General features: G+C 42.2%; 1 protein-coding gene, 1 long non-coding RNA gene and 7 other non-coding genes across 11 annotated transcripts; 8 read left to right on the top strand and 1 right to left on the bottom strand.

Annotated features, from left to right (window-relative positions):
- Positions 1–85: 85 nt before the first annotated feature.
- Positions 86–14,645, top strand: LOC104314785 (uncharacterized). 3 transcript variants are annotated; one of them, XR_011325836.1, is made up of 14 exons: positions 86–208; positions 1,083–1,221; positions 3,340–3,476; positions 8,984–9,030; positions 9,599–9,638; positions 9,910–10,395; positions 10,807–10,899; positions 11,506–11,531; positions 11,991–12,043; positions 12,384–12,435; positions 13,015–13,044; positions 14,058–14,109; positions 14,305–14,347; positions 14,519–14,645. It is a non-coding gene; the product is annotated as an uncharacterized lncRNA (long non-coding RNA). The 3 variants fall into 3 exon arrangements; XR_011325837.1 differs by having other exon boundaries at positions 13,015–13,051; positions 14,076–14,109; XR_011325838.1 differs by lacking the exon at positions 13,015–13,044 and having other exon boundaries at positions 14,076–14,109.
- On the top strand, positions 8,625–8,702 carry LOC138686650 (small nucleolar RNA SNORD74). Its single transcript, XR_011325956.1, has one exon. It is a non-coding gene; the product is annotated as a small nucleolar RNA SNORD74 (small nucleolar RNA).
- Positions 9,454–9,520, top strand: LOC138686656 (small nucleolar RNA SNORD75). The gene has a single exon (XR_011325962.1). It is a non-coding gene; the product is annotated as a small nucleolar RNA SNORD75 (small nucleolar RNA).
- On the top strand, positions 9,760–9,841 carry LOC138686640 (small nucleolar RNA SNORD24). The gene has a single exon (XR_011325946.1). It is a non-coding gene; the product is annotated as a small nucleolar RNA SNORD24 (small nucleolar RNA).
- On the top strand, positions 10,196–10,278 carry LOC138686651 (small nucleolar RNA snR60/Z15/Z230/Z193/J17). Its single transcript, XR_011325957.1, has one exon. It is a non-coding gene; the product is annotated as a small nucleolar RNA snR60/Z15/Z230/Z193/J17 (small nucleolar RNA).
- On the top strand, positions 10,453–10,538 carry LOC138686652 (small nucleolar RNA snR60/Z15/Z230/Z193/J17). Its single transcript, XR_011325958.1, has one exon. It is a non-coding gene; the product is annotated as a small nucleolar RNA snR60/Z15/Z230/Z193/J17 (small nucleolar RNA).
- Positions 12,867–12,945, top strand: LOC138686641 (small nucleolar RNA SNORD79). The gene has a single exon (XR_011325947.1). It is a non-coding gene; the product is annotated as a small nucleolar RNA SNORD79 (small nucleolar RNA).
- LOC138686649 (small nucleolar RNA SNORD47) lies at positions 14,162–14,237 on the top strand. Its single transcript, XR_011325955.1, has one exon. It is a non-coding gene; the product is annotated as a small nucleolar RNA SNORD47 (small nucleolar RNA).
- HEBP2 (heme binding protein 2) lies at positions 14,361–20,278 on the bottom strand. The gene is made up of 5 exons (XM_009914452.2): positions 19,707–20,278; positions 17,256–17,340; positions 16,739–16,874; positions 16,330–16,495; positions 14,361–15,835 (listed from the first exon to the last, which is right to left on the bottom strand). The coding sequence occupies exons 2-5, from the start codon at positions 17,328–17,330 to the stop codon at positions 15,661–15,663; spliced, it is 552 nt and encodes a 183-aa protein (XP_009912754.1). The 5' UTR covers positions 17,331–17,340; positions 19,707–20,278; the 3' UTR covers positions 14,361–15,660.
- Between the last annotated feature and the right edge of the window lie 2,797 nt (positions 20,279–23,075).

Genomic DNA, 23,075 nt, shown 5'->3' with positions numbered 1-23,075 from the left:
GCCGAGCCGAGGGGGGAGGATCCGCGTCCCGCGCTCACGTGACCGGCGCCGTCCCTATATAAAGGGCGCGCAGGGGCAGAGGCGGTCTTTTCGGCCTGTGGCGCTGGTGGGTGGGGGCGCCGGGCGCCGAGTTGCCGGTGAGTGGAGGGGGGTTTCCAGCCCGGTGTGGGCCCGTGCCGCTCCGGGGGACGGTGTGGAGGCGCTGCGGGTAGGGCTTGCTCGTCGATGGGCACTGGCGGGGGAGGATGGAGGTGGATTGGGTCGCCGGCGCCCGGCCTGCGGCCTAGGCCGCTGGGGAGTTTTGAGGGGACTCCGCCTCGTGGCGGCCCCGGGGTGGGGGTGCGGAGGGGCAGGGCAGTTTAGCGGAGACCCCACTAGGGGATCGTGTGGGAAAGGGGGTCCCATAGGGAACGGGAGGCCCGCGCGGGCCCCTGGAGCCTCGCCCTTGAGGCCCGTCATCCCGCGGCGCTGTGAGGAGGGCTGGGTCGTGTCTGCCCTGGGCGTGAGCCCTGCGGGGAGGCTGAGCCTCATGCCTTGAATAAAAGCTGGAGATAGAAGACTCCAGTGTATCTCTGTAGCGCTTCATTTAGGCTGGCTTGAGCAACTTGGAAACTTTGGTATGTACGAAAAGGATGAGAAAACCTTGAGCGCTGTTAATAGTATGCACAAATAGATAAGAAGCCTTAGGCCTTGCTGAGCTTTGTGATTAAAACCAGCCAGAACCAGTGTAGGGCCAGCTAACTGGGAAGAAGAGATGAACAATCTGGGATGACCCGCATGCCTTAAGGGAGGGTTCAGACGACCACCAGAGGGTCTAAAGACCACTGACCCATTTAATCGTGAATGCCCAAAAGGGTGGACGCTGTATAAACAATTTCCGAGGAATAGCATGAACATGTGCGACAATTCCGGGAAATGTAATGGATATGTATTAGAACAATATAAGCTTTGGTTGCTGTAGGTAGCGGTATGCACACTAGGAGGAGCTATCCCCTGCGCATCCAGCACTGCAATAAGAGAATGTCTGCTTTCTAAAACTCCGAAATTGAGTCTTACAGAGTTTCTTTGACTGTCTTTTACAGTAGCAGTTTTGGTGACCCCGATGGGACCCTGCTTCTAGACCGACAGATCCGTGGGATTATGGGACCTCCAGCCAGTACCGAGGGATTCTTGGGGAGAACCTCTAATCCCTGGACCAAAGAGCTTGAAGTAAGACCCCTGGTAAGTTTAAAGGCATTCTGTCTGTTGGTTTTTGGTTGCCTGCCCATAAGATGTAGTGAAAGCTATCCAGGGTTGGGCTGGAAAGGTACCTATTGGATTTGTTCTGATAAGCCCGGGTTCTGGTTTGGCTAGAGGGGTTATAAGTCTCCAATTTGGTTAAAGGGGTTAAAAGTCCCCAACTTGGCTGTCTTGACTTGGTCTCTGAATTGTGGTTTGGTTATCAGAACTTGGCTATTGGAATTATGGATTTGTTTCTGTTTACTTGGATCGTAGAGCTCTCTTGCTATTTATATTTAATATGGGTGGAAGATTGTCTAAGGGAGGCATCCTGGAATAGTCACCTTTGGGGTATATCTTTAAACATTGGAAACAGATTGCTGGACCCCTGGTTGGGGTCACGACAAGGGAAGATTTAAGTACTGTAATCAGTGGTTGCCACTGTAAAGTGGATGATTGGGAAAAGTGGCCTATGAATGGTATGTTAAATTATAACACCCTATTACAATTAATGTTATTCTTGAGGAGAGAAGGAAAGTGGGATGAAGTGTTGTGTGTGGATATGGTCTTTACTTTGAGGAGACATTTGGAATGGCAAAAGGAATGTGGTATATATCTTGTACTAGTGATCCCTGTGTCTTACCTTTGGAGAAAGGTAAAACTTTGAAAAGGTGTTGTTCTGCCTGTAGTGTTTAAAAGTTTCCAAGCAAGAGGAGGATGATATTGATTTAATAGCCCCTGCATGAAGGTTGGGAACCTCAAATACTGTGTATGATGTTCCAGGGGCAGAGAATGGAGAAAGCTGTGAAAATGTCACCCTCAAGGGGATGAGTCAGTCCTGGGGGCTGAGGGGTTTAGCCCAATAGCCAGGTGAATGAAAGGCAAGCAAGGGGAAATTATCCAGGCACCCCTGTGACAAGCTGTGGGAAACGAGGGACTGGTGACTGTGAAAGTTCCATTTTCAATTACTGACCTTAATTGGAAATTAGCTGCTGGAAGTTACAGGGATGATCTGGATAGGGTAGCTAGTGCTTTTGAAATGATGATTAAAACCCAGGATGCTGATTGGAAAGATACTGAAGCAATTATGGAAATTTTGTTTAATATGTAGAACAGCTAAAATACAAGTGGAGGTGCAGGTTGCTTTGGGAACTTTGCCAGGGACTGTTGAGGTCCATTTTCCTTCTGTAGAGCTAAACTGGGATCCAAATATACCAAGATCAAGGCAGCTTCTGAATCAATATCAAAAGTGGATTTTGCTTGGTATTTGAAGTGTGATACCTAAAGCTATTAATTGGTTCAAATTATGTGAAATTAAACAGGATCGGGAAAAATGTCCTGATTTTATGAACAAATTGAAAGAAGTTGTTCTTAAATATACAATTATAAACCTTGATTTGGAGGAAGGAAGAAACCAACTAGCTCCTTTATTCAGATGACATAAGGAGAAAGTTGCAGAAGCTACAAGGAAGTGATGCTTGAGACCTAGGCAAATTGCTAGATGTAGCTTGGATTGTGTATGGAAATAAGGAGAGGCTTAAGGAAATGACAAACAGTTGGAGGGTGGTCAAAGAGGAGGATTGTACCCTGGAAGAGGCCTGGGAAGGGGTGGCTTTATGCCATCACATAATCCCAGGCCCCCCTGGGAGAAAATCAATGTGCTTACTGTAAAAAGGAAGGATACTGCAAGAATGATTGTCCCCTCTTGAAATGAAATACCTCTCTGACTCCTTTACTTACAATGGGAGAGGATTGACAGGGACTGGAGGAACCTCTTCCAGTGGAACCTCTGGTTAAAGCAAAGCTGGGAGATGAGGAAATAGACTTTTTAGTCAACACTGGGGCTGCATATTCAGTCTTAAATATGCTAGAAGGAAATCTAAGTAACAAAAGCATAAATGTCATTGGTGTGGCAGGGACTTGTGACACCTGGCCATTTTTCAAACCCCTGAAATTTAAACTTGGAAAACAATGGGTTACTCACCAGTTTTTACATTTGCCAAATTCTGCAAAACCTTTACTGGGTAGAGGTTTACTTGAAAAGGTAGAAACTGAAATCGGATTCAAGGATGGGGAAGTTGAAATTTTAATCCCAGAATCTAAATGTGTTGAATGTTACAGGATATAAACCCCAAAAGGGACAAGATACCTCGAGGAAATAGAAGATGCAGTGATTCCCATCGTTTGGGCAGGAGGAGTTCCAGGAAGGTCTGAGGGAGGAACCAGCAAGAATTAATCTAAAACCAGAATCGTTATGGGTAAGAATTAAACAATACCCTTTAAAATTAGAAGCAAGAACTGGCTTGATACCAATAGTTCAAAAATTTTTTAAATACAGGTTTCTGATAGAATGTGAGTCAAAATACAATACGCCTATCTTACCAGTAAAGAAAGCTAATGGAAAAGATTATCATTTGATTCAAGATCTTAGAGCGATCAATCAGATAGTATAAGATGGACATCTGGTAGTTGCAAACCCTTATACATAACTAACTGCCCTCACCAGTGAACAAGGCTGGTTCATGGTTTTAGATCTGAAAGATGCCTTTTTCTGCATTTCTTTGGATTCTGAAAGTCAAGAGCTTTTTGCTTTTGAGTGGGAAAATACCAAAACAGGGTGAAAGACACAATATACTTGGACTGTTCTACCACCAGGCTTCAAGAACAGTCCAACTATTTTTTGGATATCAGCTGGTGAAGGAATTGGAGATTTGGAGGAAAGAAAATGGACAAGGAACTGTATTAAAATATGTAAATGACATCCTAATTGCAAGAGGAACTTAAGAACAATGCTTTTCTTTGACCATAAGCCTCTTGAACTTTTGGGGACTTAGCGGATACAGAGTATCAAAGGAAAAGGTGCAGATTGTCCAGGAAACGGTCACTTATCTGGACTTTGAAATTCTAAAAGGGCAGAGAGGCTGGGAATTGAATGGAAAGAAGCTATTTGCTGCCTCCCTGAGCCGTGTACACCAAGAGAACTGCAAGCATTTCTAGGCATGATGGGATGGTGTCACCTGTGGGTTGTAAATAATGGACTGTTGGTAAAACCTCTATAGGAATTACTAAAAGACTCCCAAAAAGGGACTCTTGAATGGACAAATGACATCAGAGCTGCGTTTAAACAACTGAAACTGATGATAGCCCCTGCCCTGGGATTGCCAGATGTGACAAAATTTTTTAAACTTTCATTTATGAGTGATGATGAGTGGCACTAGAGGTTCTGGCACAGTTTTTAGTGGGGCGATAGAGAGCTGTAGCATATTTTTCCAAACATTTGGACAATGTGAGCCAGGGATGGCCCAGCTGCCTCAAAGCAGTAGCACCTGCAGTATTATTAATTCAGGAGGCTCGAAAACTTACTTTAGGGCAAAAGATCACTATGTACCACATATGGTAGCCACAGTTTTGGAATGAAAAGGGGAGCATTGGTTGTCCACCAGCTGTATGCTGAAATACCAAGTAGTAGTACTGGAACAAGATGACATTGATCTCAAGACTACTTCAGTTGTCAATCCTGCAGTGTTTCTCTCCACTGTTGACCAGAACATGATTGCTTACAAACAGTGGAAGAAACATATCCTAGCTGTCTGGATCTTAAAGATGTTCCATTGGAAAATCCAGACTGGGAGTTATATACTGATGGCAGTAGTTTTCTTTGTGACGGGAAGAGATTGTCAGGATGTGCTGTTATGACCTTGGATGGCATAGTGGAGGCATGAGCCTTATTTCCCAAAACATCAGGCCAAAAGGCAGAACTAAACTTGAGCATTGGAACTGAGTGAAGGGGAAAAGGTTAATATCTGGGCAGACTCTTAAATATGCTTTTGGAATTGTACATGCCATTGAAGCCATCTGGAGAGGGAGGACTACTACTGGCACAAGGAACTGAAATCAAGCATGCTGCACAAATACAAGAACTATCGGAGAGCATCTAAAAACTGACAGTAGTTGCAATAAGGCATTACAAAGCCCATCAAACAGGAAGGACCCACCAGAAATGGGTAAATCAATAAGCTGCCAAAGAGGCTGCAGAAACAGGCATCATGGCATTATTACCGGAAGAAGAAATAACTTTACCTAAAACACCACCTAAATATGATAATAAAGATGCCAAATTAATAAAGGCCTTACAGGCACAGGAACAAACAGATGGGTGCGCTGTTAGGCCCACAGGGCAAGTAGTAATTCCACCCTCAATGAGAGAAATTGCTAGGTGAGAACATAATAAAGTACATTGGGGAACTGAAAATTTAGCAAAATATCTTCAAAAAATAGTTATAAGCCAGGCAATGACAGAAATTATCGAATCTATTACAGAAAAATGTGAAATTTGTTGTAAAAATAACCTAAATACCAGCAATAAGTTAATTCAGGGGGTTACAAAAGGAGGAAGCTCCCCAGGAGATTATTGGCAAATTGATTTTACAGACCTACCTAGAAAGGGGGGATATAGATACATCCTCGTTCTAGTTGACATTTTTACCAGATGGCCAGAGGCTTTTCCCTGTCTCACCAACAGAGCTAGGGAAGTAACTAAAATCTTGTTAAAAGAAATTATCCCAAGGTTTGGTGTTCCTTTAGGAATGTCCTCAGAGGTCCATGTTTTGTTGCTGAAGTTATAAAACAATTGAGCAAAAACTTAGTCATAGCATGGGATCTCCATACCCCTTATAGGCCACAATCAAGTGGAAAAGTAGAAAGAATGAACTATACACTTAAATTGCAAATTGGAAAAATGTCAGGAAACATCAGTGACTTGGGTACAAGCATTACCTTCAGCACTGTTAAGAATTAGTATATAACCTCATGGTAAAAACAGCTTGAGCCCTTATGACTTATGTTATGGAAGGCCTTGCCAGGCTCCACATATACCAGGGACAATCCACATTAAAGGGGAAATGGGTTTAAGTAATTACTTAATGTCTTTGGGAAAGGCTTTACAGGAATTGCAAAAGTATGTGACAACAAGCAAGCCCTTGGAACTTGATACACTAGCCCATTCATTTCAAGCTGGAGACCGGGTCTACATCAAGTGGTGGAATTCAGAGCTGCTAACTGAAAAGTGGAAAGGACCATTCCAAGTACACTTGACAATTTACATAGCTGTCACGGTCCAGGGGAAAGGGCTGTGGATTCATTACTCCAGAAGTAAAAGGGCTCCCACTTTGTGGACAGTTGAACAACAGTCTCCCCTTAAGCTGAAATTGAGAAGATTATGACTGAATTTTATGTTTTATTTGTAGCAATTATGGTAGCAATGAGTCAAGTGTGCTGGACATCACCTTGGGATAAAAACCTCCATTTAATCCTAACACAGAATATAACCCAAATACTCTGTAAAAATGATGGATTTGTACCCAAATGCCAAATTCAGGAGAAGGCCAAAGCCTACCCTTGATAGGAGTACCACTACCAATAAATAGATCATTATTTAACAGTCCACAATATGGTATGGGACATCCAGACAATGCATGGTGGCCAAGCCTTTTTGGAAAAAGACAAGAAGAAAAGTTGCAAGTCACCATGATAAAAGATAATCTGAATTCCACTGTATGCTTATATGGGCCAGGTAATGACTCTCTAAGTTCCTATTCCCTTAGATCTGGAGATGATGGCTGTGATAATTACACTGCCAATAAAAATAACTAAACTTTTGTAGGATGTTTCTCAGGATATAGTAGGACCGTATCATATTGGAGGCCCACACTAAGTCATATAAATATGTGAAGTTATATTGGCCTCCCAGTCCCAGTAGGAAGCAGTTGGTATTGGTTATGTGGAATAAATGCTTGGAAAATACTACCTCCCAATTGGCAAGGAGCATGTATATTGGCGGCCGTAGTTCCCAATATGACAATAATTGACAAACTACATAAACAGGGCGGATGGGTGAGGATCTTTCTCAAATGAACCAGGAGGGTTCATAATCCCGTTACAGATTGTCCTTCAAGATTCCATAGTTTTGTCAGATGGTTTCTTCCTTGAATTGGAGAAGGCAATTGTAAATATATCAGCTGCAATAGAAGACATTGAAAGCAGAACCATTGATGCTATGCAGGCACTGCAGATTGAAGTGTCTCCTTTATCCCAGGTAGCGATGCAAAACCGAATGGCTCTTGACTTGCTGTTGGCCTCACAGGGAGGTGTTTGCACAATTATTAATACTAGCTGCTGTACATATGTGGACCAAGGTGGTAGAATTTCTACCAATTTAGCAGAAATTTGGGAGCAGACAGAAATCTTGCATCAAGTTTCGAAGGATGATAGGTCCTGGGGATTTGAAGAGTTATGGCATAAACTTAACCTCATGGCTACCAAATTGGACATGGCTAAAGAATTTGTTATTGTAATAGTTACAATTTATGTGTGCATCTTAGCCTGTATTATGATTAAGTGCTGAAGTTATTGTAGTCAATTATACATGAAAGTTAAGTTTAAATATTGGGGCTTTGGATTTGTAGGTCTAAAGTCTCAATAAAAGGGGGGAGTTAATGCCTTGAGTAAGGGCTGGAGATGGAAGACTCCAGTGTATCTGTAGTGCTTCATTTAGGCTTCCTTGAGCAACTTTGAAACATTTGGTATGTATGAAAAAGATGAGACAACCTTGAGTGTTGTTAATAGTATGCACAAATAGATAAGAAGCCTTAGGCCTTGCTGAGCTTTGTGATTAAAACCAGCCAGGACCAGTGTAGGGCCAGCTAACTGGGAAGAAGAGATGAACCACCTGAGATGACCTGCACTGCGCATGCCTTAAAGGATTGAGTTCAGTTAGAGGACACCAAGAAAATGACCACCAGAGGGCCTCAAAGAACCCAAAAGACCAACAACCCATTTAATAGTGCGTGCTCTAAAACTCCAAAATTGAGTCTTAGAGAGTTTCTTCAACTGGCTTTTATGGTAACAAGCCTGCGGCCTGGGCTTGGGTCTGATGAGGTGACAGCTTGGGGGTGTCTGGTGAGAAGTGGGGTGGTGTTCCTGTTGCGGGGTCTCACCTGGGAACTCTTTTCCCATGGGAAATGCTCCTGGAAGATGGCAGGATGCCACGTGCCTGCTGGAGAGATAAGCGTTGGGTTTCTCTTTTTTTTTTTTAAACTGCACTAGGCTTTAGAGAGGTAGCTTTGACTGATAAATGGAAAGCGTTGTGCAAAATGTCGTAGTGTTGTGGTGGGATTAAGAGCTGCCTGTTCCTCTGTCAATTAATGCTTGGAAACAGATGCCAGGCTGGGGAGAGCCCTTCTGTTGTGGGGAGAGTGGAGGTTGTCCCCTGCAGAATATAGCTTATTGGTAAATGAGGAGACAGCTTTACCTGTATCATGTGCTCTGGGTAATAGTTAGCTTTCCAAGTGTTACAATTAAAGGCCCCATGTTAACAAACTGATATGATAGTTCACTTGGACTTCCATGTGCCTGCACATGATGAAAACTATGTTGGTAGGGACATCTGAGAGGGTGATGAATACCAACATATCTGAGCTGGGCATGGAGTAGTGTGTAGTGGTGTGTCTGGTGTGGCTGAAACACCATGTGGTCATTTCTGAGCAGTCAAATGAAGTTAATGTCTGCAGGACTGACCCAGTGTTTATACACTAGAATTGAAGCTGTAGAAAATTAAGATGTTCAGTGGTTCTGTCCTGCTTAAAATGATGGGCTAGCAATTATTTTTGTGGCCTGAAAGAGGCCACAAAGTAAATTGTGTCAGGGGAGAGATTTACTCTAAGGCTCAGTACTGTTTTGAACATAACATCTTCATTCTTGTTTTCAGCTCAAGATGTGTCAGCTACTCTCTTCCCTCTTATGGTTATGAAACAGGTAGGTGTTGCTTCTGAAATACTGAGTTTAAATGGAGAAATAATATGAAGGTACACTTAGAGCAACTAGCCTGAAGTACTCTTGTATCTCAGGAGATTATAGGACCAGTGTTTGTAATCCAGTAATTGCTTGTGGTGTCTCTTCAGGCAGTTCTCACTCTTCTACTGGGAAAATGTATCCGAGTGTTCTGAATGTCACCTGTTTCTTTGTACTGCAAAGCGGATGTGAGGCTCCTGTGGTTTCTGAACCACTAGTCATCTTCTAACTAGACTAAATACAATAGTGCCCTAGATGCCTTTTTCTCCTTTGTTACTGCTGTTTCACCATCCACAGCAATAAAGAGTTTATTGTTTGGAGAAAAGTGCCTAATGCACGTTTCAGAAAACCTATAACTATCAGGATTGATGTTTGACTAAATCAGAGAGCCTATGATGGTTTCAGTATAAGAGTAGTGGACAGAAGTGATTTCTGAAAACTCTATGCTGAGGCTTTTTTCTATGCTTAGTGTCACTGCCAGAGGTACTCCCCCTAGTTCTACAAGTGGCTGAAACTGTTGTGTCTCTTCCAGATCTACCACTGAATATGGAGACTTGATGCTGCTTCACAAGGTAAAAAGTACTTCTTGAAAATTCAACACAAAGTGGTGCTTGGTGTTTGTCTAGACAGCATCTTTTGTTCTAATAAAATCAGTAGGCAGACTTTATTCCAAGAGCAAAGTTTTCTCTCTGGTGCCACAATGATGACACTTATTTGCTACTCTTGACCAAGAGAATGATGAGCACTTTTACCACCACAAGTTTCCTCTGAGGCACAACAACTTGGAATTCTCCTTGATGTTTTGACTTCTGAATAGACTTCATAAGCTTTTTTTTCTTCCAGGATTTGAATCATGCAATTTGGAAGACTTGCAGAAGAAATGACACCTGGTGAGAAACATGTAGTCTTTGTAGGGGTTTCTTCCATGGAGCTGCTGAAACTGTAGTGGAAAAGGTGGGATGTGTAAAATGGGAGGGAAGTGCTTTGGGATTAGTTTCCACTAATATGCAGAAACAATTGATACTGACTAGTATTCAAAACCTCTCAAATATTTCTTTGTTTTATTTGGAAAACTTCAATTTTTCAAAGCTGTCACAAGAGGTGATTGCTTGGTACTATTACTCCAAAGCAGATACAATGATGATGGCATAGTTCAGCAGAATATCCTGTGACGAGCAGAGCTTTGTCTTTCGCTCCTATCTGATGTATCTCACTTGTGTGATCTCTTGCTAGGAGGAGTAGCTTGGCCACGAAGGCTGAGGGAATCTGACTTTTTTTTTTCTTCCTTTGTTGCAGGCACTGGGTGATGGAAGCTATAAGCTGTGCAAGGTAAATATTGTATTGCCTGCATCTGTAAAAACTAATTTATATCCCCAATATGTGAAAAGGCTGTGTGTGATGACAGCATAGTTCAGCAGATGACCCATGGTGATCACGCTGTTACTGTCTTTCGCTCCTATCTGATGCAGCCTCCTTTACCTTAGGCTGTTAGACAATTCATGTGGAAAGGTGAGGGTGAAACTACTTTTTTTTTGCTCTGTGAATGTGTTTTGGAAATTTGTCTTGGAAGATCAGTAAATGGGCTAAACATTAAAAATTTAGTAGGACAAATAGAGTAGGCTGTTGTGCTTGTGAAATTAAGCACAAATACAGCAGAGCAAATTTGCTAATTCAGTAACAAAATCTTGGTTGATCTGGTGTTAGTGCTCCAAGTTCTGCAGGTGTTTTGTTGCTTTGCAGGCTGCCCTGGACAAAGGATACCTGTGCCTCTGGTGTGAAAAGCAATTTCACCTGTTGCTGATGTTGGTGAAGACAAGGCCTTCCTAATTGAAGGTAACTGAAAATCATTTTTTAGATGGATGCTACATTTCGCTTTGCTGTGTTTGAGCTTGGGAGTTTGCTTTTGGAGATAAGAGGGTCTGCAAATCCATTTTGTTTCTGGAGAATCTGAAGCAAAGATAATAGTACCCTAAGTGTGCCTTCAGATCCCCTATGCTTCACAATAAAAGCATTAATTAATTGTTTTGCGGTGTTAAAAGAATGTGCCTGTTGAGACTAAATGGTGTATGTGGCAGTACTGTGTATGAATTTAGTATCTGAAATGCTTTTCCTGGTTTAGGCCGACTTAGATGTTTACGCAAAGTTCATGTCACTGAACTTTGCAACTTAGAGGTTTGTTCCTTTCTGCAATCCCAGCAGTCTCTGGAGTTGAAGAATTGGCATCTCAAGGGTGTTGGGGAGAGTGCTGGGAGATGGCTTTAGGCCCCCCTTGTGGAAGGGTGTGCAAGTGTTGCAGTCTACTGTAGATGATGTTGAATCAGGTCTCTGATTCCAGTGAGGATAAAACTTGACTAAACACTGATACAGTATTTCACTGGAACTGTTCTTATGCTAAAACTTTCTGCTGGACCCTGTCTAATAGCAACTCTTCCTTTGCAGGCTTCCAAAGTGTTTCTCATTGCAATGTAAGTACTTATTTTAACTTTGCAAGTATTAGCATAAAAAAATATGCCTAGAAGTGGAGTATTTAACTGGATGTAAGCTGGGGGGGAGGTGCAAAGGGCCAGTGTTGGCTGCTGCTTGCATCTCAGCCAAAGCAGGAGGATGCTTAAGGGGAGAACTGCTGGGTAAGACCCAGCCTTGACAGGCTGGTTTGTGCCAAACTCTCACTGTGTGCCTGGGAGCTCATGAAGCTGCTCTGATAGCGCTGTTTGTGTATTTGCCCTCTTCCCCATAGCAACCTTAGCCTAAAGTAGATAGCTGGTCAGTGACTGACAACATGAGCTGCCTGTGTGATGAGATGTGACTACCTTGACTTTAATCATGGAGGTCTGCAATTAGCTCTATCTGACTTCAGGCACCTGACCAGATTTCATCCTTGTGTGCTTGCTTGTGTGCTGTCCTGATACTTTGCTTTGTTCCAGGGCCAGTGTGGTGAAGCTGTGAAGTGGTGTGGTTGGTAGTGCTACCAGCAAAAGTAAGTTGCCAGCAAATGCCTATGACTGGTCAGAACTGTGTGATAGCTGATGGGGAAGTTACTAGATCCTGGCCTCTAAATGCAGTGTAGCTGCAGCATTAAGCAGAAGGTTCCTTGAGGATTTTCTTACCTCTGCCAAATAGATCACAGGTTACCAGCAGCCTGCAGGGTTCCCTTACCCAAGGTGCTAGGGACTGAATCTCATACTTTGTGACTAAAGACAGTGATAAGATACAGTGATGATTGTAACAGAAATGGACAGAGGAGTTTCTGGAAGTCTTAATGAGGCTTTAGAGTAACATCAGCATTGGACTGATACTTTCTTATGTGTGTATCCTAGATTTGAGAATGGGAGAACTGCTGGCTACTAGGTGACAGATGCTTCTTACTTGGTAAGCTGCTTACTTCTCAGTTGCCATAAGATTTGTTTACTCCTTAAAAATGTTAACTGCTTTCTGTAACTGAAAAGAAATAGTATGGAACAGTTGAAGTATGTAACAACTATGGACTGCTTAAGTTTCTACTTCATAAGAAAGAATGTGTGGTAACCTGGCAGTGCAAAGCTCGTGCTGACCAAAGCCAGTACAATTATTTGCTATTTTAACTTTTTGCTGGTTAAATTAAGTAGTGGGCTTTTGCAGGGAGTAGCACTGATCTTCAGTAGTTGGAAGTACTGTGGTAAATTATTTGTCGTAATGGCTGGATTAGAGCTTTTATGTGATGTGAATGAAGATATCGTTGGGGGTAAGGTCTGAAATGCTGAGGTCAGGTCCTCATCTAAGGAGGAACAAAAGTAACAAAACATTAAGCTTCTCTAAGCATGTACTGTTTGTGATGATTAATTCTAAGCAATGGGAATCTCTCTGAAAGAGGCTGAGGAGGACTCTTGTGCTGAAACAGTACCCACTTTTGAACTAACTCTTGAAGCACTGCCAAGGGGTAGTGTGTTAATAAAATTTCACTTGTTACAGAGTGAAGCTTGTGGGGAGTTTGTGTGTTACGTCTGAGGTAAGTGTAGAGTAGATGGTGTTTGGCAATTACTGGAATATTGTCTTTGTGCTAAATGCCTAGATAATGGTGTCTAAAATTAGTCCTATAATAGCTCTGCCTTGTCTTCCCTTTATTGTGTTCTGATTCTCCCACTCAGCTACTGTGGGGATAAACATGATGTGCTTGAAGCAAGAACGCACTTCTACGTAGTTCTCAATTTGACTTGAAAAGGAAGGGCTCTTTCTGAGCAGACACCCTGACAGTTCCTGAACTGTAGTCAGTGGTAAACTTTACTATGTAGAGTTCTGTTTATATGAACAGAAGATGTGACCTCAGTGACTCTAAAAACTGGGTTTTCATTGCTGGATGTCTTCACACAGTGGAAATAGTGAAGGAGCTGAATCAGTGGAGACCACTTAGCCAGTACATTGTTGATAATGTAGTACAGCAGAATGTACAGCAGCAAACATGACTCATAACTCATATCTGTATCTGGCTATTCTGTGAACCTACACTATAACACTGCATTCTTGAATGGGAAAAAAAAGGCACTAACCCCCAACCCTATATGCTGTGGTTGTCACTGCTTAGTAATTTTTGCTAATCTTGGTTATGTTGGCTGTACACAAATTTAGGATTGAGTTCTAGGTGACTGCTGTACAAACTTTCTTCCTCCCAACAGACTGTTTCTCACTTTCAAGGATAGGTTTTGAAGATGATTTATGAGACTTGTATTTTAGGTATAAAAACCCATTGAATACAACTTCCTATTGGGGAGAGATGGTATCACAAAGCAAGTAGTAGCTTTGTACTTTTCCCTGATTCTTCCAATGTTAGTAATTCTGTATTTCCAATTCAGTTAGGATTTGTAAGCTTTGTATATCCCATTTCGGTGTTGCAAGTTGAAGTTCTTGTCAGCTGCCAGCTGAAATGCAGCTTCTTTTTAGGTAGAACTAGTTTGGTGAATAGAATTTCATAGATAAATAATTAAACTTGCATATAGTGGTGTCTGTTATTCTGAAAGAATGTATCTTTTTCGCAGGGAAGGAGGACTGTACTGTCTGCAACCTCATTGGGTAAGACCACACAGCAGGTGAATTCTGTTTAAAAACTTCTGGGAGTATTTGTAGCCACTGATGAAATTTGATTCTGCCAAATGAATTGCTGTGATATTACCATTTCCGTTCCACTTTTCTCTGAGGTTACAAAGCTGCTTTGGGGCTTTTAGCAGTTGTGCTACTGCATATGTTAATTGTGGTTTCTTCTTTTAGGTGAGGAGGCAACTTTGAAACTGCTGTATGAAGAACCAAGAAGGTGAGCGTAACTATAGTAATAATGAAATTTATTTGCTGGAACAAATGATGATAACCTTAGCCTGAACTCTCTCTCTGAACAGAGATGAAAATCTAAGGTCTGAGTTGTTCCCAAGCAAGCTTCTTGTGCTGGTTTGGTGTCTTGTAATGATTCTTATGTCTGTCTTAATAGGTGGAAGATTGCAGAATAATGGGTTACACTTGCATGAACAGCATTAAAAAAGCCAAGATTTTTTTTTTACCACACTGGTAATGTTTGCCTGATACTGATTGGAATGAATAAAAATTTGTAAACTCTACCTGTTGTTGTGAACTGCTTTCTGACTTGAACAGCTTGCTGTAAAACAGCTCTAGCCTACTTTTTAAATGCTTGATTTAGAGCAGGGATTAAACTAGTTTAAATGCTAGTCCTGCAAGTGTCTTAACTTAGGGGTCAGATATTGCTAGTGTGCAGACTGCGGTTGAGCTGACCAATACTGAGACCTGGACAAAGCTAAATAATGGAAGTAGTAATTAGTGTTTTGTAGGCGAGCTAAACACTACTACTTGTGTATTTGCTCCTAAAATTACAGGCCAGCAGTAAGCCTGGTATTAATTTTCAGGCACAGGTGGTGTGCACAGAATAAGCATACAGCTTGGACACTGTTAACCCTTTTCTACTGGACTCTTAGGCTAATATGGTTACTGGCATTAGTCTGGAGCAAGACAGCATCCAGCTTCCATGAAGAAAAAAAATAGTTGAGTGGAGAGGTGGGAGATTTTGATAATACTATTTAAAAAAAATGTTACTGCTTATGAAGCACTAGAGCCTGCTAAGGTATTACTGCTTCCCAGAATTCATTTATGATAGGTTTCTTCTCTGAAAAATTAATTTAATTTCCCCCATCTTTCTCTTGTCTCAGGAGTAACATCAATATGGGAAGAGTCAGCTCTGTGAAGAACTCATTCTCCATAATACTTGAGCTATTGCTGTAGCACTTCTCATTAGAAGTAAAACTAGACATCCAAACTTCTGCAGGAATATTTTCAGATTATTAGCGGTCCCTAGAACCCTTCAGTAAGAGGAATAGGTTTGTCATATCTCCTTCCCTCTCCAGTGGGTACAATCTACTTACATTTAAGTTACGTCTTGTAGAAGAGCTGAAACCTTTTTAGCCAGGCTAGTATTTCAACCTAGAGAAAATGAATTAGACATGATCCTGTGTCCCTGTGCAAATTAAGTATCTTTTGCACTAAAGCAAAAGCCATTAATAAGGTCTGTTTTCATTCAGAGCTGATTAGTAGCCTCCTAATATTCCCCCCCACACCACCACATTACTTTTTAAAATACCACACTTCGTTGTGCCTGTTAAAGAGCTTGAAGGGACTGTCATAGCCTGCAGTATAAAAGAAGTCTTCATGGAATGGTTGGCCTCTGTTTCTTAAGATTCTGGCCAAGACTTCAGCTTCCTCAGCGTATTTCTCTGGGGAGGCAAATCCACCAAAGGACCTGGGAGAAGTGAAAAGGGAGGGGTTTTTTGTTAGGAGTTCAAGCCCCTGCTTCTTATTTTCACAGAAGGAAACTTCAGGCTTGCAAAGCATTGTAGTGTTTGAGCACTTCTGATGCAGTTTGTAGTTACTAGATAAACTATGGAGCTGTTGGGGAGCATATGGCTATGTATGCTATTTTAAAAGGTAGGATTTAAAAAAAAAAAAAAAGACAAACTGCTGAAGTTGCCTGCAATTATGAGAGCATTAGCTGACATGGATTGTTGCCTGTGGCTTTAATACATGCAGAAAGGGCAAGTGTACTTGGTCATTTCTCTTTGTTCTTAGTAAGACACCCAAGCATAAAGATTTCCGAATGCTCAGATTTTGCCAGTTAAGGCTCTGAACAGCAGGATCTATCCACAGTTAAAAATCAGCTGTAAGAAAGAGTAGTCCAGAGTCTTAATAGATTAACCCCTTTCAGTAGCTGCCTTCATTTGTGCTGGTGCTGCTTACCGGACAAAGATGGGTGCTGCCTTCCGCTCTTCAATAAACACATCTGAGTCATTGGGCTGTGGTGGAGAGTCCTGATGTTCAAATGGCACAAAGAAAGAGATCTTGAAGTCTGCGCAGCCAGATTTTATCAGGCATGTCACTGGCACAGTCATATCAATTTTCATTTCTAGAGGAGAGGAGAGGGGGGAAGAGTTCTAAGCTGCAAGCAAAGACAGTGCCTGAATGCTGCTGTAAAGGGTCATGTAGACTTATCCCAAAAGCAGAAACCAAGGCAGCCTCAGGGGTATAATGGCCTAATGGAGTTACAGGGGTGTTAGGCCAGGAAATTGAACCTGCTTTGTCCTACAGCTCATTTACTAGCTTCATCTCCCATTTGTGCTTCTTGCGGTTCAAAACCAGTGCACTGTACCTTTCTCATTCTTCCCTTGGATGTAGTGGAAGAGTTTCCAGAAGCCCTGGCGCATTGCCTCCTTCTGGGTTTCTCCCCTAATGACTGTGCTGACCCACTTTGCCGTCTCGTACTGACGTAGTTCATAATCCTTTGTCTGAAAGGTAGCAAAAGTCATAGTGATCATGAGGTGAATATTAAAGATGACAAATTAATAGCTGCTTTTTCCAAATCTGCATGAAAATACTGTTGCAATGACATAACACTGGGCAACCTCTTTGCTGCCGACTCTAGGCATGCCCCCAGTGTCAAACTGTTTGATGCCTCCCTTGCAAAACCATGCTGTTCTGCCTTAGGCTGAGCTCCTCAGAGCTTATAAATAGGTGTTCCTCTCCCCCTTTGCAATTAAGCATGAACAGTGTCTAAAGTAACACTCCCCAGCTCCTTCAGGCTTGTCAGACTGAGAATCCCAAATCCACCTTAGCTCTGCAGCACCCTGACTGCAGAGAGCTCTCTTCCCCTGGCCTTTAGCGGTTACCATCGTCTCTGCTGAGCTCCACCGAGGGGACTGCAGATCCAGGGACAGAAATGTTTGCTTGAAGGATTTGATCATCTTGCCAGAGCTGAAAGGCAGACAAAGTTCATTGGCTTCTCTCCAATCAGTGCAGTATACATGTGGAAAAAGAAAGCGCTAGGGCTTTTCTGCCTAATGTCAAAGAGCTTTTCCTCAGCCTCTGGTCTCCAACCTTTCAGTAATGCTTGAGAAGTGGCTGGAAAAGTTCAGGCAAAAGACTGGTGCTTTCTAAAAGGCAGTTGGCCCTGAAATTGTGAAAGGCTTGGGTTCTACCACTTCATCCCCAATGGTTCAACAAAAAGGGCTGAAATCCTTTTAGCCCTGAAGGAACCAACAGAGAACCAGGACCAAGAAACTGCCTCTAGGCTGATGTGGGAGTGTTCATCTTTCAGGATATGCTGCCTTCGCTTCTCCATGAAGTGAAGGCGTTTCCTAGCTGTAAAGCAGAAGGTTGAGATTCTGCAAGTGGCAGTTTTGTGGCTTGAAGAGTTCAGCTACTTTTCTCCTGGATGAAAAGGTACTGGAGTTAATGGGTGTTGACTGTGCCCATAACTTTATTGGGCCTTTCATAAGAGCTGATGCCTTTCTTAAAGGCCTTTAGCCCCAGAGTCCTGCAAATAGATGAGATTCTCTGTATTTATGAATACGTAGCTACTTTCTTAGGTAGCCTTCACATGGAAGGAAAAAGCTGCAAACATGAAAACACTCAATGTCCACTCACTGTCCCAAAATAAAGCAAGCAAAAATAAACAAAATTGCTACTGAAATGATCGCATCTTGTTAAAAGTCTTGAGATTTTGGGAACCTTCTTTTATGACTTTTGTCTATACCAGGCAGATCGTAGTGCATAACCTACATCCTGAGAAAGTCTCTGCTTTCTAGTACATTACGATGTCCTTTGCACTTAATGTTGCAAAGACAACACATAATTAATTCAGCAATTATCTTGACTCTTAGATCATAGTACATTGTATTCTCAGAGTATAACTTAATTGCATGTTTCTGGGGTAACACAATAAACTTTCAGGTTATTTTTCATTTCTCCACCTCCTCAACTGTTCATAGCTGCCCACACAACAAGAAGCCACTGCCCTCACTGGTGGCTCTACTTTTTTCAGGGGCTTTCAGTATTAAAGGGGTACTGATGCAATTCACAGCATGTCCCACCTCCAGTGGTGAAGTCTTTAAGCTATGCCATCTTTAACATGACAATTGTGAATAGCTATTTTTGTAAAATGAACTGCCTTGTGCTACCTGACTACCTTCTCACCTGTTTCCATTTTCTTATGACATGTAGACTACTGTTGAATGCTATTAATCCCTTTTTGTATCCTGGTTTAGAGGTGGCTACAAGGATATTTGTCTTTGGGATCTATGAGGTTGAAAAGCTTTTATCAGAAAACCACCCAAAAAACCCTTGTGCTGGCACCGATCTCACTTACAGTCCTTAAAAGAAGTAGTGCACAGAGCACTCACGTGTTAAGCTTTTTCTAGCAGCTCTTTCAGTCGTCACCATAGCGCAAGGGAAGATCAGAGAACCACAGAGCAGGAGACTGATGCCAGCGATTAAAAGCAGGTGCTGTCCCCCTCCCTGATACAACATCCTCAGCACTCTACCAGAATGATGTCACCAGAGACTGCTGCATAGTCCCAAGCTGGACAGTTGTACACTAATATGCTTTTTGTTAATAGTATTTACAAATCAACAAAGGATAACAATAAAGAAGGAAGCCAATCATTTTATTAGAAGCAAATGTGAGCAATTATACTGAAACTTCCCACAGTAATTTATTTTATCCATTGCCGTTTCAAAGGCAAAGATGCTGCTGTTTTGCTGTCACTTCACTTTCTATTTCTCCTTGCTACAACTTGATAGAAACCTTTCTGCTCTTCATGTGCTCCCTGGGTATGTTAGAAAACAGAGAAGTAAACGTTCCTCCGTTTCAACACCTGCTGTTGTAGTAGCTGCTGTACAAGCTGGCTTGTCTCTGTACTTGCCAATTACAACCCCTCCCTGACACACCTTTTTTTAACTGCTGGTTAGATCTCTCACAGCTCTGTCTTTTATAACTTTGTGGCCTGTACTGTCGGTGACTGCATGTATGAAATATTTTTGAATTGCATAAAACAGTGCTTGGGGGGGGACGGGACACAAACTGAGAGGAATCCTCCAAATATTTACAGTTGAATTAATTTTTAAATCTACAGGAAAGCTTAGCTTTGAGATTTCCATCTGTTCATATAAATATTGCTGTAGGATGTCCAGGCTTTTTCTGTGGCTGTTAACACATGGGCCAAAGAGCACAGCATGCGTCTTCGCAGGTTACACTGATGCCATGAGTAAGTGTAGCCAGAACATGCCATTCCACAAGCCGCTAATTATATTAAGAAAGCAGAGAAAGTAGACATACTTACATTTTAAGCTGTCCTTCTAGCTATTGCAGTCTGTCCTTCTGAGGCTGCACGTACTCATGAGATGCTGCGTGTCAGTGTTTATTTTAGTTTCATCAAACTCCGCCCATGCCTCAGCCCTACTGGAGGGAGATGCCATCATGAAAACCCGAAGGTTGTAGCCTTGTCCTCCTCTGGGTCTCATTGGAGAGCTCCCACGCAAATGCCGAAAGCCCCACCTACTTACTGCCTACGAGGCAACATTGGGTCCAGGGTGTAATCTGGCTCCATAAACAGTTTTGCACCCTTGTGTAACTTCCCTGTGTTTCCGTGGCTTTGTGCCTACTTATGTCAGGGTCAGCAGCAGGTTTTGTGCTCTTGGGAGAAAGAATTTCACATAAATGACGTTCCCCCCAGACTCAGATTACATGAGAGCGATGGTACAGAATGACAGGTTTTCCTTTTTACCCCTGGGGCAAAATGGTAGGTGGAAATCTGGCTGCAAACTAAGCTGAGACAGTCCTCACGAGATTTCTGCTGGCATGTTATGAAAGACAGAGAGTGTTCTATAATGGCTGGCTGTTTTGAGCGGTATTTGAGACTAATCAGCCCCCTTAGCCCTTGGATATCTGCACAAAGGGGTTATACAATGCTATTGTGAAATTCTGTCCTGCTTGTAATACACAGAGTGAAGCTGGACTCTTCATTTAACCAGCTGCAGCTCCAGACATATTTAGGTACCAGCACAATAGGGCAGATTAAACTTCACAGTCTGAGTTCTGAGCACACCTCCGGTGTTTGTCACGGTTTGTGCAAATTCCTTGCAGCCAAATTCAGCTCAGCTCTCTGGGGCATTTGAAATCAATAGCTGGGAATGACTTTCAACAGGAAACACACTTTGCTTGCAGAGAACTTCATCAGGATGCTGTGTGATACACTCCTGTTCCAAAAGGGGGACTCAAAAACCCCAAACCCCTGCCAAATAGCAATTGCAAACTTACCTCTGCAGCCACAAAGCTCTCTAAAGCCACAGAAGTGGGGTGGTGTAAAGAGTGGTTTACTAGTGGAGCCTGAAATGCAGAACCAGTTCTCTGCACGCTTTGTGCTTTTATTTTAGGGAGTAAACTCTCTCTCAATTTTACCTGTGTTCTGCTTGGGTCAAACAGGAAAATCACCAGGGCTTTTCAGAGAAGCAGATGCTGCTACTTGATGGTCTTTGCTCAGGAGATACAGCCATGCAAGGGCATGTGCTTGTGTAAGGTTAGCTGTTACATTACTCTGTCACCCTAACATTCCTGTCAAGTGTGTACTAGTAATGATTTTCTCCAGAGTAGACAAGGCCATGTAAAAAACAGTTTGGCAAATCCCAACAAATTTACCCCAGTCACAAGCACAGAGAAGTATTGCCTTGAAAGGGGGCAGTTAATCTGTAGATAAACACAAGCCCCTTGTGAATTCTCATTTTGTTTCTGAAGCAGAGAGGCCCATAACAAATCCCCAGTCAGTTTGTATGTGTCCAGCTGATGTCCCCGACAAAGAGCTAACTGTTCCTGGTGGAGTAGCCTGAGGCTAGAGAACAATCATCAGTGTTTTTCCGAGATGTTGTTTTCCAACACTTGTTTTTCACATATACATGGGGAGAACATGTCAGCAGTTGGAAGAGGCAGTAGGGCAGGCATGAGGACATGTATTCTGTACATAAGTATATACATACCCAAACTATATATAATTAGGGGGATGGGGAAGGGATTATGATGGAAGCTGACACACAGTCTCACTAGTACTGCCAAACAGGGGAAAATCTGAGTACACTAACTCTGTACCCCTTGCCCTTTACACAGGAAAATAATGTGTAAGAACTGGTTTAGCACCTTGAGGTCCCAGTGAAGTTCAACAGCATATGTATACTGCTTGTTTGCCTCGCTGTCTCTCCTGCATGGGGAAAAGCAAAATTGGGCAGTAATGAAGGCTCATACAGCTTATATAAATACCATATACTATATCTCTAATGCAAAGAGTTGCTGCTGACAGAGGAGACCTAAATGTACTAATTAAACAGGCAGTATTTAAGTCTCAAAGGTAGCCTATGAGACCTCTGTTTAATGTCATATATATTTGTCTGGGACTTGGCTGGTATTTTCTAGAATAGCTGACAAAGCAATGTTTTTCTGCACTGTTGCCTTAAACTCAAGGAGTAGAGATGAGGGCACAACCACATAAAAGCATGCAATTTGTAGCTTAACTTTACTATTTTCAGCAGGCACTTGTGTGCAGAACACTGTAATGAACTGGTACTTAAGTAATGGGTTTTCAGGCTAGCAGCTTCTCTTGGATAAGTATAAAGACAAGCCTGTGGTGTCATCACTTGTGATTTCCATTTTTCCTCTCTATAGACCTTATCTATAACAAGCTCAGACGAGACCTTAACCAACAGGCTATATAGCAAAAATGCTTACATACGCCTGCTCTGTGGCAACATTACAATAGCTGCTGTCAAATTCATGGAAGTGTGTTGTAAGTTGCCTTTATCCCTAGAGGCAAGCACAGACTACTTACACAAAAAAGATTAATCTTTTCCACTGACCAAATTGTGTCAGGATTGGAGAAGCCTGGGAAAAAATGTTTTGTTACAGTATGGTTAATGATAACTTAGAGTCATGTTCTTGTAACTGATGAGTCTGTAGTGTAATATGAAAAAATTGCATGTGAGGGACAGAGAGGGATGCATGTGTCTCCAGTCTGGCCGCTCACATGTTCTGACAAGTGGTCTCAACCCAAATGCTCCAGGCAGTTTTGCATTTCTGTCTGAACCTGTCAGAGCATCAGTTAGCCTTGCGTTTGATAATGATGTTGATTTAAAAGAACTGAGACTCTTCACATACAAATGGCATTTGCTTTTGCAAACAGACACTTACTTATTAGATGATGCAGAAGCCCTTACTTCACAACAAAGCAGTTGAGCATGTGATGTTACTGTAGCTACTGTAAATAATAGTCCAGGGCAGCAGAAGTGGCTTTATATGTTGTTAGAGGAACTGTGGTTTTCTGCAAATTCATCTCCCAAAAGAAGCCTCTTATGTCCTTGTTCTAAAGAAAGAGAAAGCCTTCTAGCTAATTCCATTTTATATCTTATTCTCACTTCCAGCAAGGAAATGAAGAAGCATAAGTATACTGTCTTCTAAAGAAGCAGTTCAATGCACTATAGCACTGTTCCAGGGAGATTCCATATTATCCTTTGCAAATTGCGGAAATGAAATCTCTGCCATAACTCTAATGAGATGGTATTTAGACCTTATGTTCTAACCTATGCATTTTATGTCAGCACACCAATTTGTTACCATTGGATTGGCCTTCAGCCAAAAATAATTTGCTTTCTGGAAATGCATATGTGGA

The sequence above is a fragment of the Haliaeetus albicilla genome, chromosome 8 (genome assembly GCF_947461875.1).
Source record: "Haliaeetus albicilla chromosome 8, bHalAlb1.1, whole genome shotgun sequence".
Classification (NCBI taxonomy): Eukaryota; Metazoa; Chordata; class Aves; order Accipitriformes; family Accipitridae; genus Haliaeetus; species Haliaeetus albicilla.
The sequence above is the reverse complement of the archived record's forward strand: the minus strand, read 5'-3'. Positions and strand labels throughout refer to the sequence as shown.